The sequence below is a fragment of the Ambystoma mexicanum genome, chromosome 5p (assembly GCF_040938575.1).
Source record: "Ambystoma mexicanum isolate Mex_15411 chromosome 5p, UKY_AmexF1_1, whole genome shotgun sequence".
NCBI lineage: Eukaryota > Metazoa > Chordata > Amphibia > Caudata > Ambystomatidae > Ambystoma > Ambystoma mexicanum.
In genome coordinates, this window is record NC_090930.1 from 1,145,283,260 (window position 1) to 1,145,299,090 (window position 15,831).

The 15,831-nt window shown below is 43.8% G+C and overlaps 1 protein-coding gene across 2 annotated transcripts in view; it reads right to left on the minus strand.

Moving 5' to 3' along the window:
* The window catches only part of DROSHA (drosha ribonuclease III), a 1,388,683-nt gene that overhangs the window by 311,602 nt on the left and 1,061,250 nt on the right, over positions 1-15,831 (minus strand). For both annotated transcript variants that reach the window (XM_069613610.1, XM_069613611.1), the window contains exon 21: positions 10,587-10,686. In XM_069613610.1, coding sequence (XP_069469711.1) covers positions 10,587-10,686 — 100 coding nt within the window. The remainder of the gene's footprint in view (positions 1-10,586; positions 10,687-15,831) is intronic.

Here is a 15,831-nt window from a genome sequence, read left to right on the forward strand (position 1 = left end):
TGGAGAAGGCAAAATGAGTTTGGCCTATTGGGCAAAGGTTGAGAAATGCTCGACACCACGACCTCTGGCAAACAAAGCCGCAGGCACAACCAAGGATTTAGTGTGCTGGATCACCATCCCTAGAGACTAAGCAATGTCATTGGAGTCTTTCTCCAAGGACTTGTTGGCTTTTGTAACAGACAAGTGAGTGCCAAACAGCATGTCCAAAAGTTTACCTTGCAGTTCTGGGAAAAATCCTGATGTCCTTATCCACAAGGACCGCCTCCTAATCGAAGTAGATCTCATTGATCTGCCCATGCAGTCCTTGCGTTCAGGCTGGATTGCAAGGACTGCCATGCCACCTACTTAAAGTCGGCAACTATGGCCAAAAAGCTGTCCCTTATTTCCCCTTCAGGGAGATGGTCAGTGGCCTCAGAAATAACAGGCAATAGGACAAGGAATGTGCTTGGCCAACACAAAGTGTTGATGTCTTACAGGGTCATACTGTCCGACGTGAACATTAATTTGCTTCTCTTTTTGGTGTCCCTGTTAGGGGGGCAATGTTGGAAAGGAGGTGGAAGATTTGGCACAGACCACAGTGGCTTGTTGCAGTACTCGCTCTCTCTGGGGTCAGGTGCTCCGACGACAGCCAGATCTGAAGGAGCTGGTTTATACTTCTTGGCCAAGTCTGTGTCAACTGCCAGGCCCAGGGGTCTGGCACAGCAAGATAGTCTGATCTTCTATGGCTGCATTAAATGGCAAGGCTTTCTTCTTTTGCAGGCTATTGCCCAAAATATACATCAGGTCATACTAAACCAACAGCTTCTATGGTGGTGCGAGTCCAAGAGCCTCTACCATCTTATTGATTGTTATATGTTATAATTCTGTTATAAAGTCCAGTTCCATTGGCATACAGAGAGACCGCCTGGATGTCCAAGTCCAGAGGTGCATCTTACTGTAAGAAACCTCCAAGTCCACAGCCAAGTTCAAAATGTCAACAGTGTCTCCTATTAACTCCAGCAATGTCGTCTTTGGAAAACCGAGAGGCTCCAAGCCTGCTGAAATAAAGTGACCCCCCTTTAGCATAAAAATTACCCACATTGAGAGAAAAACTGGAGCCCTAGACCCTGGGGCCTAGCAGTCCACCAACCATGGCTTACTTGTAGGAGCGTCTACAGTCTTGATCTAATTCAACATTGAGGGGTCAATGTGGGAACCTTTGGTATGACGTTCATTTACCAACAGTCATTATTTCGATGTTTTCTTTGGGTGAATTATTTTTTCTCACAAAAACTAATTGAAAAACACAAGGGTGTAGGGAAGGGTACATAAGGGGTGGGGTAAAGAATACTGATTAATTAATAGAGGAGGGGGCTGAGTGGGGGAAGAGCTTTGCAAAAAACCCATCGGAAAAATGACCATTGATAAATGAACATAGAACCAGACCTTTGGATGCTTGAAATGGGCAAAAGACAAGCTTTAGGGTGTGCAGCCACTTCCCTCACATGTAATCTCTACTGGCCGCCGAAGGAGCAATGGGTACCAACATTGAGTCTGAAACCATCACTGTTGAGGTCTTGGTGAAAATCTTCAGCTTCTGATTTGTAAATGCTTCCCACTGCTCTCTAGACACTTAAGAGAAAAACACCTTCCTGTGTTGGCAGTATGAGATTCACTTATAAAGTGAAATGTGCGTTTTATGCCATTTACTCTGCTTTGGTTTGAATGGGGAAGTGGTGTGGAGATTTGGAAGTGTGTGAATTTAGCAGCTTACTTCATAAGGGCCTTTGGTTCATAGCTTGGCAGGACGGCAGTATTCAATGACATGATCAGAAGTGAGGATCCATCATGGAAATCATTGCACTGCAGTGCATTCAGCGCTTCAACCCCAGAGGTTTAGGGGTGGAGGCCATGATGACAGATTCACAAACATTTTTGAGTGTTCTAAGAAAACAGTATGTTGAGCACACTAAAGAGAGAAATGAGGTTCTAGGACAGAGTGTGCTATTTATGAGGTGGTATCACTTCTAGGACCATCGAGGTGGACCATCAGAGGAGGTTAAAGTCTACGCTACACACTGTGATGGAAATGTTTCATTCTGTTCTCTTATTGGGGAAGACAGTGGGGGTATTTTAGCAAAGGAGGTTATCAAAATCAAAATGAGTTGGACAAAGTCACATACTTCAGAATGTAATATGTATTCATTCGACAAATTATTTTTCAGTATGGGGAAAAAACATCAAAAATATTAAGTCGCTTTACACAGGCTCCAAAGAACACCTAATAATACACACCTTGAATTTTATGCTTAAAAGCATTCTTTAGCCTCAGTCACAGCATAACAAACATTCTTAAAATGATCAAAGTACTAGTTACATATAGCCCAAAGTTAGTAATATAAATGTACTGAATCAGCTCACGATCAAATGTAACTAACTGCAATTGGAAGTCAAACACATAATTGCAAGCATGTACTCTAAAGTATGCAATGTAATTAATCCGAAAGCAACATTGTACATTTTACTCTTCGCTTCTATTCAGTATTAATACAAGACATGTCCATGCGCTTGTAAATGAATATGCCGCAAACGTGCCAGGAGTGAAGCATTGCTTGCTAGACTTTATCCCTTTAACTGAACACCACCACTTACATGGTAACCTGTGTAAAACAGAGCATCCTCTGTAATGAAGGAGTAGAGGGGGTTACATCTAACATGAATGACACAAGCCACTGATTCCATGGCAAGGACTTCGTGTCAGCACTCGAGGGCAGAAGCAATGAAGCTGCCAGGACATTTGTGAAAACCCTTGGGGGTTTATTCAGACTGAGCCTCGGGGTGAGTAGGCTTTAACTGGAGGTGAGTGGGAGCGGGTTTGCTTAACACTGCCATACAATACTCTCTGCATCACACATTTTAATATATTTCTAATGACACTCTAAAAGAGACATGTAAAAACATGCACTGTTCCACCACAAATAAATCTATCACCAGAAACGACATGGGCCCGAATTTGTAGAGCATGCATCTGGGTCCATCAATGTATTTAATGAACTAGGTAGAGGATACAATTCTGACCTTTTGCACCTTACATAGTTTTCTCTATGTCCCCCCAAAAGGTATTTTTCCAAGTGGTGGAGACACTTGCAAGAATCCTTGAGTAAAGGTGGGATCAATGCAAAGTAAGATGTTCTGTACCTAGGAGTTAATGTCTGCTTAAACCTGTACATTGTTCTGCCCATTGGTCTATACCATTAACTGGGACAGTTGTGGGTCTATGGACCGCCTTTCCGGGACTGCCCAGAAAAGCGGTAATCCAGGAACCCTGCCCAAGGAAGAGGAGGGTGAAACCGGAGGAGAGGAGGGTGACTGAGCAGGTAAGTGGTTCAGCAGGGATGTGAGGTGAATCAGCCTGGTTTGAAGGGGGAGGGGAGATAACGTGGAAGGTTCGGGTGGGGCAGCGGGGAAGACCAGACATGGCAGTTAAACACGGGTGCTTGGCATAAGGATTTCAGGGGGGTGAAACCCCCCAATGACTACCTATTCCCACCTGTTTGAGGCTGCTCCAAAGCTGACAAAAAAAAGGTGGCCTTTTTTTTTTTTTAGGTGCAGCCTCAAAAGGCTGGAATATTCACATAGAACTTAATAATCATAACCCCCCTAGAACTTAGGCTTCCTTCTTGGATTCATGGCCAGAGCTTATAAAGGAATGGAGCTTTGAGCGCAATCTGTGCTTTTTCAGTAGATAGTTGGACATTGTAATGTTCTCAGAGTCTCAGTAGTTTTGACTAATTTAAATCAAGAACGAATGATAGCCATTCTTCACTGACCAAACGTATTGCAAAACTGCAACATAACTGTAAAAGATAAATATTTGCACTAAATGAGGATGAATGACTTTCTTGTGCATGCTGGGGAGAGATATATGGGATACATTACTCACCATAATCGTATTTCTGATGCGTGTATCTGCTTAGATTCACATGCTATGCATAAGCCGACATCTAGTGGAAGCTGCAGAGTATTACAGTTGTTGTTTTCGAAACTCGAAAAGGGACGTCGACTGGGCGTGCCAGTAATACTATCCCTATTGTGACATCCACTGTACCCATGGTCCTTCACGCATCAAGGTCACAGATTGTTTTGTTTCAAACATGAGTATGCATGAACTGTAGCGCGAGTACAGGTGTATTAAAGCAGATATGTATCAGAATAAAGCTCAGATAAAACATCTATGGTCCTTCTACTCCGAGAGGAGGAAGGGTGGGCTCATGTGAATCTAAGCAAATACAAGCATCAGAAATACGATTACGCTGGGTAATGTATCCCTTCTGAGGTTTGTGGAACCTGCTTAAATTATCGAGCATTGTTAGGAGAAGGTGGTGGGTTGTGAGAAGGTCCAGCGGTGAATAGATGTTTTAGAACCGCTTGTCCCACCCAAGTATCTGCTTTAGAGTGTGTGTCAATGCAGTAGTGCTGAGTGAAAGTGTGAACTGAGCTCAATGTAGCGGATTTGCAAATGGCATCCAGTGGGACGTTTGCGATAAAGGCCAGAGTAGCTCCTGTACCCCTTGTGGAGTGAGCTCCCGGTGCGAAAGGCAGTGTTTTGCTTGATAAAGAGTAGCAGAGCTGTTTGCATCAGACTATCTGGAGATGGCATTTCATGAAATGCAGTCTGCTTCTCTGCCTGGTGTTACAGAGACTAAGAGTTGGTCTGTTTTCCTGAGCGGTCTGGTCATGTTTACATAGTAAAGGACCGCCCTCCTTACATCTAGTGTATGGAGCTTTTTCTCAGCTGAGGTTGTTGGGTTCTGAAAGACCACCTGTAGCTCGATGGATTGGTATATGTGGAATTTAGAAATGAACTTCAGTGAAAATGTAGGGTGTGTTCTTAAAACCAATTTGTCTTTGTGGATAGCAAAGAAAGGGTCTTGCACTCACAATGCTTGAAGTTCGCTGACTCTCCTTATGGAGGTGATTTCCAACAAGAAAGCCATTTTAAAAGTGAGATGCTTACGGCTCGACTTATGCATAGGCTCAAAGGGGGCTCCCCTGAGTTTTTCAAGTACTACATTGAGGTCCCAGCCTGGCAGTGGGTTTGATATAGGAGGGTGGAGTCTCTTTACTTCCTCCATGAATGCCTTAATGACATTTACCTTTCACCATGATACTTTTCTCTGAGAGGTGGTGAATGCGGATAGTGCCGCCAGGTGAAACTTTATTGAATTAAATACTAACCCTGAGTCTAGTAAGTGAAGCATGTAGTGAAGAATGTGTGTAGGAGTACATTCTATCGGGTTTGTTTTGACAAGCACCAAATTACAAGTCTTCTCCACTTGTCAAAGTAACAGTGTCTGGTGTTTGGTTTACGTGCCCTCTTGAGGAAATCCATACACCTTTGAGGTAAGTTAAGATGTCCAAACTATGACCTGCCAACTTCAGTGAGTGAGGTTGAGGGTGTAATGTTGTTCCCCTGTGCTGGGAAAGTTTGCACAGATGTGGATATCAGGGTTGTCTGGCCCACATAGGAGCAACTAGGATTAGCGTCATTTGTTCCCTGTGAATCTTGTTCACCACCCTGTTCATTAGTGGAGTTGGGGGAAAAGCATAGGCAAATTTCCCTGACTAACTCATCCATAGGGCGTTCCCCTTGGAGTCTGGTTGGGGAATCTGGGATGCAAATTCTGGGCTTTGCTCGTTTTCTCGTAGCGAACAAGTCAATTGTGGGGTAGCCCCACTGTGAGAAAATGTGAGTTGCCATTCATGATCTTCTGGAAGAGGATAACTGCATAGCGAGTCCGCTAGGGTGTTGAGTTCCCCTGGTACATGTTGTGAAGTCAGGAACATCCCCCGTTTGAATGCCAATTTCCATATTTTCTGTGCTAGCTTCGACAAAGTTGGAGAACGGGTGACCCCTGCTTATTGATATAGAACATTGGAGTGGTGCTGTCTGTCAGGATTTGTATCAACTGATTTGTCAGGTGCGCTTCGAAGGCTTGGAGCGCTTTGAACACTGCCAGAAGTTCCAGCAAGTTGATGTGGTTCTGTGCTGTGATGCGAGTCCACAGGCCATGTGCTGTGAGATGAAGGTGATTAGCTGCCCCCCCACCCGGAGAGTGATGCATCTTTTGGAACTACCACTTGCACTGCCGGGTCGAGGAAGGATCCTCCCTCTCCGCCCCCGACCCCATCAACAGATTTTCCTTTGTCCACCAGCGTAGAGTTTGTACTAGTGTTGGCAAAACGGCCACTAGATCGTCCCACTGACCACTTGCCTTAGACCACCATCTTGCCAACCACTACTGCATCAGGCGCATGCGCAGACATGCGTGTGGGACCAGGTTAATGCAAAATGCCATCATGCCGAGCAAACGCATAGCTTTGCGTACGCTTATCTGGTGACCGGCATGACCCTGAGGTATTTGCAGCAGTATGTTTTTGATTCTTTCCTTTGATGGAAAAACCAACCCTTCTGTTTTTATAACCGCTCCTAAGAACTGTTTGGTCTTGTTTGGTACGAGGCTTGACTTTTTCTCGTTTATCGAGAAGCCTAATTGGAAAAGAAGGTTGCTCGTTCTGTGTATTTTGCTTGCAAATTAGGGGCGTTTCCCCTGTGATCAGCCAGCCGTCCAGGTAGGGGTACATTGGGATTGCCTCCCTACGCAGGAGCGCTGCCACCACCGCCAGTACCTTGGTGAATGCCTTTGGAGGGGATGCTATACAAAAGGGTAGCACCTTGAATTGGTAGTGCTGGCTTGTCACCTTGAAACACAAGCATTTTCTGTGTGCTAGTAACATTGAAATATGAAAATAGGCATTTTTCATATCCAATGTTGCCATGTAGTCCCCTTGCTTTAGCAGTGGGATTATTTCTTGTAGCTTTGTCATGCAAAATTTGTGTGGCTTGACATAGGTGTTTGCAGGGCGCAGATCTAATACTGGGAGCATTGTTAGATCTTTATTGGGCACAAGGAAGTATTTTGAATAGATACCCTTGTTTACCTGATACGCTTGGACGAATTTGATGATGTCCTTTAACAGCAGGGCTTCCAAGTCATCCAGAAGTGTGTGCTGTTCCTCCTTTGTGGTGGTTCTTTGTCACGGGCGGTGGAAGGACGGTCTTTGTAGCAGTTCTATGCAATAACCGCCAGCCACGGCAGAAAGCACCCACTTGTCTGATGTGATTCCCTCCCACGCGTGGGTGAAGTGTGTTATACGTCTTCCTACTGGAGTGGCATGGGAGGGGACCTGAAGCGGGTGGTCATTGCTTTGGGGGTGTTGATCCAACTCTGGAAGAGGAGGATCTGCACTGGCTGCGAGATCTTCGCTGGCCCCTTTGGAAGTTCTGTGAGGATTGGCCTGGAGTAGAACTCCAAGATGAACCCTGACCCTGATTGTATCCAGAACCTCTTTGCGAGGTTTGTCCCCTGAAACGCTGAAAATTATGACTTCCCCTTTGGCCTGCGACTTTAGGGTGTCAAATTCTTCCTTTGAATTTTGACAGCATACTCTACTGTTTTCCTGAAGAGAACATTAGGCTCAATCAGCATATTGAATAGGGTTGCTTGTGCCTCTAATTTAAAGCAGACTGGCGCAGCCATGAGTGCCGCTTTATAAGTGTGCCCTCTGCGATAATTCTTCCAGCATTACCCGATACATCTAAATTATTCTTTAAAATACAGTTAGACACAACACAGCCTTCCCTTCTGCTACTGCGAGTTGGTATTTTAGCAGCTCTGGGGCCGTGGCCATTAATGTGGCTATTTCCTCCCACTTGTAGCAGTTGTAGCTGGCCAGCAGAGTGGTATTATTGGCAATCCTTGTCCGATATGCCGCCGAGGTGGCCCCTTTCCTACCGAAAGTGTATACTTTTTTGCTTTCTTTGTCCAGGGTTGCCTCTGATGATGTGAGAGGTGTTCCCGCCATTTTTCTTGTGGTGGTAACCACCAGAGAGTGCAGCTTTAATTGGCCCCTGATGTAGAGCGGTCAGAAGACGCTGGATGGAACTTTAAAAAAAAAAAATGTAACCAGAGAGGGTTGTATTCTCCTCTGCATGGATCGTAATATGGGGATACATTGGGTTGCTGCTTTTTTGTCACCCAATATGTCTTCGACAAAGTCTTTGTCAACCTGGGTTTCTTGTTTCTGGATTTAGAAATGATCAGCTGCCTTAAGGAGCATGTCATTAAATTGTAGCTGGTTATCAACCAGTGAGTCAGCCACTGGTGGGTCAGCATGATCTGGAGACTGCAAGCCAAAATTCCTCCTTGTCATAATAATGATCGACCTCTTCCTAACCCTCGGAGTCAGTAAAACACTCCAGTTTCCTGGAAGCTTTGGTTGGGGGTCAGAGTTGAAACTGTTCTGGTTCCTGTTGAGGTGTGCCTGCTTGAAGGGTTTCTGGTTGTGCTCTTTTTGCAGGGGGTTGTGGCAATGCTGCCCCACTAGCTGGTGGTGTATACTGCAAGTTTTGTAGAGCCTGAGGATTTTTTTCAAAAACAAAACGTCCATAAAGGACATACGTCTCATGACACAGTCTGTCTTCAACAGACAGTGTGAAGAACTTGGGATAGCTGCAGGAGTGTGAGGTAGTTCTGTTGTGAGCTGCCTCTTGTGCTTCATAGTTTCAGACGTAGTTCCCTCCCCCAGGTAACTCTCCTTTTCCCTATGTGATTGTTGGGACTTCGATGTGTGGTGCTTCATAGCCTGCCCTTTCAGCAGTATCTCAGGGACTTGTTTTTTAACCAGATGAGACAGTTTCGAAGACTGCAGGGATTTAGCCGACTTAGACGAATGTGAGGTCAGTTGTTTTTCAGGCGGAAGATGGAGCCGGAGCTGCGTCTTTCGACGTTTGGTTTCTGGCTGTATTTTTTGACAGAGCGTTCAAATCGAATTTATCTCTCGACTTCGGGGGCCTGTTGTGAGGCGATCGCGAATGTCCAGACGACAGGGAACTGGTGGACCTTCCCCCTCGACGCCATGTGGCTGTGTAGTCAGTGTTGTAGACTTATGGCCTTGGGTTGTGTCTTTTTGTATGGGGTGACTTGTCTGTGCTGGTGCCGCTGGGTGTCGTCCCCGTAACAGCACTGCCGGCCTGTCTGGTGCAGTCGGGGTCTTGCACGTGGGAATCCGATGGTTCCCTTTCGCCTTCATCATCACTGAAGACACTGATGCGGTCATCGCTAGAAGCACCTTCCACGTCTATGGCGGCCTCAGCCTGCATGGCGTGGAGGGCCCAGGGCTTGGTCTTCTGGTCCTTTAAGGTTTGGACTTAAAAAGTTTGCAAGTTTTACAGTGGCCCTCGTTGTGATCCCTCGGAAGACAGGTTGCACACTGGGTGCAAGTCCTTCCAGGGAAATGTTATGTTACAAGCTGGACAGGTGTATTTTCCACGTCTAATTGGAAGGGCAGCTTAGTGATTAGAATGGGGAGGAAGGGAAATCTGCATTCTCTTAGTAACTAAGATATGTAACCAGCCCCCCTCCCTCCCACTGTGTGGGCCGAGGCCCGGAGCAGCCTTCCGAGGCCGTGGAAGATCATCAAAGTTCTGCAGCCGACAAAGTTTGTCCCCGAAACCGTTGTCGAAGATGTTTGTCGAAGAACGGCTATAACAGGACAGAGTAACTAACAAATGTTTTCATTATAAATGGCGTTAGCCAGAAAGGAACTCCGCTTTCAGTGTCCGACAATGATGGCGGAAAAAATAATCAGAGGGACCCTGACGCGTGAAGGACCATGGGTACAGTCGACGTCACAATAGGCATAGTATTACTGGCAGGCCCTGTCGACGTCCCTTTTTTAGTTTCTAAAAAAAAAAAAAAGAATACTCTGCAGCTTCCACTAGATGTCGGCCTATGCATAGCATGTGATCTAAGCAGATTCTACAAGCCTCAGAAATATATATACTTTATGTAGCATGAATATGAGCATTAGGTGGGTGGTGGATAAGTTATCATTTACAATCCTAAATTTACTTTAATATTGCATGCTTTCTGACCGGTGAGAGATCATAAAAATAGGCCATTCCAACTTACCTCACAGACTATACTAGTGGGTGAACTGTGTCAACAATAGCCAGATCTTTCGGTGTCCGGAATTTTCCACCAAGATACATTTCAAATCAAATAAATCATAATTTGCATCCACAGTTTTAGAGAAAACTAAATCAGACTGGACTGTAGATTTTTACACCCATTGATGCAAATACTTGCCTAAATACAGGCTCTTCTCTCCTGCATCATTTTAGGAACATCCTTGTGTAGGACAGCAGAAAGATTTAAGGTGTTAATGGCCTCAAGGAACAGCATGAGGTCCTCTACCTCTGTAATGCTGATGTATACTGTCACTATACAAAGTTTGCATTGCCATGGATGAGTAATCTCACATGCTCTCACACCAGCAATTTCCAGGAGTACCACCTCCATGCCCTACATTCGTCTCATGACCGTATAGAGGCATTATTCAGTTTGCTTATACGCAAGTAAAACAATATGAACTGGCAGGGATACTAACAGGTATGTCACGAGGCTGGCCTATACAGCACACTCCGAATCAAAAGGTTTATGGAATAAAAATACTTGAACAAAAATGCACATTCCATTTAGTACCTCGGCTAACATAGCAAGATGCTGGTTCTGGACAATAGCAGTGCGATACGTTGCTAGTCCACCTTCTTCCAGGCCTGGAAACAAGTAGTACAAATGGACACTGCAAGGAGGAACAATATGGTTAATATTACAACAAAGGAAAAACAAACCTATTTCATCATGATAAGATTGCTTAAGCACAGGTTAACGGATACATACATTTCAAATCAACAATTTCAGGAAATAATTGAAGCACATGGTTTTAGAGTTATTTTTCAAAGGCTCTGTATATAGGACCCAGACAGATCGACCTACTTGTCTCACAAGTTGTTTCCTCAAAGTTATTGACACTCTCCAAGTGGTATTGGCACACTGAGATCCTTATTGACTTCTTCTCAGCCAATTAGAATATTTAGAGTGCAGTCAAGAACTATTGGTATTGACTGCATCCTGAACATTCTGTCTTCAAAAGTAAACAAGGAAACAACAATGCGATTTCCAGGAAAGACCCTTTCTATCTCCCAGGAACTTTTTTGCTGCAACATCCTATTAAACACGAGTGAGAAAGCTAAAACATTGGAAAATGCGTTCACTTTCTTACAGAGAAATCATTTACTTTTACACGTCACCTAATCCATGATCATGTAAAACGTATTCCAGTTCAACAAACTTGCAATGCTAATGGCTTAACTTATGAAGACAGTCATGTTATTTAAATACTACAAAATGAAACCGCATTTCACTTACTAACGCAGCTTGTCTATTTAAATCACCCACTCGTAAAGTAACATTTATACTTCACCACTAAAACTCTAAAGCATGTATTACTACCTACACTATGTGATAATAGTCTTATAGACCTCGGGAGGGGTAATTATTGGTTGGGATAACAACTCTTCATAGGTAGTAAGGGGCTTTCAAAGACTATCTTCTACAAGGGGGTGGGGGGTTGGGAGGGGAGGGTGTTCTCTTTGGGCCAGGAAGGATCCACTTCACCCATTAACCGTTATTTGCAATACAAAGGGGGACGAGGAGCTGCCTTCTTTGTTTAACATGTGGTTGACTGATTTGTACCTTACTATCTACACTCGAACATAATAGCATGTGTCTTCTGGCATCAGTGTCAACAAATAATGTTTGCATAATTTTGGAGCTGCTGCCAAAAGTTGCAAAAAGACATTTTGGCCAGCATGTGGACTCCTTTCTTTTGCCTGGTCATTTTCCACCTTCTTTTAATACAGGGCCTTTCATAGGCCCCAGTTTTATCCCTTGCTTGCCAAATTGCTGACACATCTTATCTGCATATTGTCTGCGTTCTCTTCCAGCCCAACTTGGTATCCAACTTTACCCTCGCTTCTTCTGTGGATGGTGGTACAGTAACATGGAGCGCTAGAAAAACTGTGCCCCCGACCAATGGGCCTGGCACATGAGAAAATAATATGTTCATTGTACTAGTTCCAATGTACTTTGGGGGAAGAAACCACAATTACCACAAAGCACTACTATCAAACAGCACTTTTCTCTCAGCACTCACCAAATGTTTTGGGATACAACTCCCATTAGCTCTACACAGGAAATCTAACGGGGAGGACATATGGTAGTTAAAGTTAAAATCCTCTCGCAACCTGCAGTTACTGTAGTAAGTTCAACCACTGCTTCTCTGGGCTTGGTATGAATATAGTATGTGCACTAATGTGTGAAGTACATGGTTATAAAAGATTTTCTTTTGCAGCTTTCTTCCCATAGACGTCTATGGGGCACCCTTTCTTTTTGCTTGTTTAGATACCTAGCCTGATGTTTTGGAGGTAAGGTAAAGCCTTCTGCTTTCCTTCCCTTACCTATTTGCTCATTGTAATGGGGAAACTGACTAGTCCCTAAGACTATCATTACGAGTTGAGCAGTATTCCAGTGGTAAATCCACCAGAATACTGTCCAACAGAATGACTGTTACTGCCACTTGGTCCGGCAGATTTACCGCCGCATTACAAGTGGTAGTGGTGTGAGTCCATAAGACTCCATGGGGGATTTCAGCAGTCACTGCAGTAATTCCACAGATTCTACTGATTTTTCAGCAGTAAGTGGGAGGATTTGACTGCAGCATGATACTGGAAGTAAATCACCCACTCCACGGCCAAACTCGTATGGCAGAGCGGGAAAAGTGATGGTAATTCTGTTACCGCCACATTTTCCCTGCTCTGCCATACTCCTAATGAGCATTTATGTCGCGCTTTGTGAATCCTTGTATTGTTACAATTGCACCCATCGTACAGAAGTGCAGTTAGGATAGTTTGTAGCCTTATACCTTTCTATTAAATGGCTTTTTCATTACTTTACAATGTGCCAAAACAAAATAGTGACACCAGTGACATTACTGTTTTTGTGACTTTATTTCATGCACTTTTGCATTCACCAAAATGGCTACTAATGGAGGCTAGCACCCCAAGATGGCTCTGCCACAAGATTTATCGCTTGTTCTTTGGCAATCTTCCTGCCTTCTCACGTCAGGGAATGCCTTATATGGAAATCTCTTTCCCAGGTGAAAGATTTGACTTTCGTGGGCTAAAGGGCGGTTACTCTGTGGCCAGAGGATGAGGCTAGGACTTTCTAGTCCCAATCCATATCCCTGGTACCTGAATGTTGCTGGGCAGATGTGGCCAGTGGTTATTCATGATTAGATAGCCACTGCCCGTTTTAAAGATGCAGATCCTTGAGTATGCTCCCAGCCTAAATCTTGGATAAAAGGCGTCATTCAACAGATCATCGTTGGAGCCAAGACCTCTATGACGAAGTACGACGATGCCCACAATTAGAAAACTACTCCTGAAGCTGACCAGCATTGAATCTGGTGATGTTCCGGGGAAGCCCTGCTCTAAAGAAGACCCTTGTTGGTGCCTCAACCTCTGGCCCGGTGGGCAAAACCAGTCTTCACCCCCTGCTTGAAGATCCATGTATTCTGAGAGCCTTTGGAAGTGTCCCTGGACCAATTGGTGGACTGAACAGCTCTCCTTAGCTTCCTCACTGCAGTGATTGCCATTCTCAGTGCATTCTTTGAATTTGGAGATTCCTAAAGCACAGTGACGAACCCAAACTCAATCCCATGTCCCAAAGTGACCTAATGGCCAGCAGCGGTCTCTGAAAGAATCTGAGTCAGGGGGGTACGTTTACAGACCTGTCTCCCCGACCCCCAATCCCTTGGTTATCCATAAGGTCAGATGGGGGTAAGGTTCTGTTCCTATATCACTTTTTCCTGAACTTTTTGACTCTTATTAATCACAACCAGTGGTACTGCTAATCTGTTCATAAAAGTACCTGAAAAGTGTTTACTTTGGAATTGGTGAGTTTTGGGCACAAGAACCCAAACCATCTTAGGGTTAGACTTTACAAGAGCTAGGAAAGCTGTTCTGTGATCATTCTGAAGAGTTCTTTCTATTTCTAAGCCATCCGAGTACTGACCAATATTACACTGATCATTGAATACAATGCTATTTCTATTTCTCCTAAGGGCGAATGTATATATCTATTTTATTTTATTATTCATTTACTGTGATATAACTTAAAAATAAGCTTTCACACAACAGAATAGAAAATTCGGAGTCTTAAAAGGTGCGGCCATACAGCCGTAAGGTAGGTCCTTAAAAACAGTGCATATCAGTTTGGTATTGTCAGGTTTCCCCTATTATAATTAGCTAGTAGGTTTCCCCAATTGTAATTATCCTGTTATATTTTAATTACTTTTCTGGTGGAGTTATCCTTAACTACCATTCTGCTAGAGGGAGAATGTCCCAATCCAGCATGGCGGTGAAGAAGCTGGGCATTGATTGGTTATGCAGGTTCTGTTTGATGATTGGAGGATTAGGGATCTTGGGGACAGTAACCAGGTTCTAAACTGCCTTTCATTGACCTACCTTAAACAGGAAGGTCCTGTTTTAAAGTCTCCTAAATTTAAGGCCTTTTTAAAATCCCTTAGTATTTTTGGCAAAGCAGTTCATGGTGCAGGTTTGGTGTAAGAACTTCACTTCGTGGGACAAGACAAGCAGACAATTTGGTGGGAGCGCTGCGATCTAGTTACCTTTTGAGAAGAGACATTTTTGTCAAGTTTACTTAATTGCAAGACAAGAGAAGGAATTGTTCAGTGAAGTAACGCTTCTTTATATTTAGTTAGCTTTGGTATTTAGTTAGTCAGATAGTAATCCTAATCTGGAAGAGACTCACTTCAGTGATTGTGTGGCTCCAAGAAACATTGACATTTCGTTTGGTTAGTCCATCTTCAGTAAAGAAGCAGAAGCAGAAAATGAATCTGTGCACATTTTCGTTTTCCCAGTTAAATGCATCGGATTAGAGTGTCTTTAAGTTCAGACTAGACTGCAAACTAAAGAGGTGTAATTGAATGTTTTATGCACAGCAGCAAGCGCGATTAGTGAAACGCTGCTCATGTGCGCATTGCAAGTAATTAAGATTAATTTTGAGCATGCGTGCAGCGGTATCGTTATTTTCTTAATACGCCCGCATGCATGCTATTCTGTGAAGATTCATTAGGCTCATGCGCGGTGGCAAGCACAGTTTGTTTAAAGCTGCCGCACGCACAATAAACAAATACGTTTATTTTGAGTTTTGCGCAACAGCGAGAATTTATCTAGGTTGGCTTCACCCACGCGCATGATTTTGGGAACTAGTTTCTATTGTCAACATGAGAGGAAGCAAATGAGGAATCAATCCTTGGGAAGGAATTAACTATTCAGATAAGTTCTTTGTTCATAAAACATTATGTTCCCCTAAAAGAGAAATACATTTAAAGATAAGAAAGTAAAGTGTTTGTTGGCACTAGTAACATTCCTATTTAAAGGATAAAGACCTGAGCGAGTTACTGGAGTCATTTTATTATGCCATTGAGAGGGAGTAAGAAAATTCTTCTTTGAGCAAACAAGACTTGCTTTTAGGAGGATAAAAAGCCACAGTTGTTTGCAGTGAACTCAATTCCTTGAGAAGTGAACATTTTGGTGCAAATCAGTTGGAGAGAAAGGATTGCTTCCAAACTTCCTTGTTCAGAGACACTCATTCAATAGTGGATAAAGTCTCCAAGTCAAGGGGTCAAATTCCAGAAATCAACTCTTGAATTCCATGAACTCCATTCTTTCTAATGACAAACTACAGTATACAACAGTGTTCTTTGCTACAAAGAAGTTTCTTTGAGGAAAAAGAAGAAACCTCAAAACCAGGCCTTCCTGCTCTTCAGGGTGGCAAAACAGGTATTCAACCTTTAAGGGGA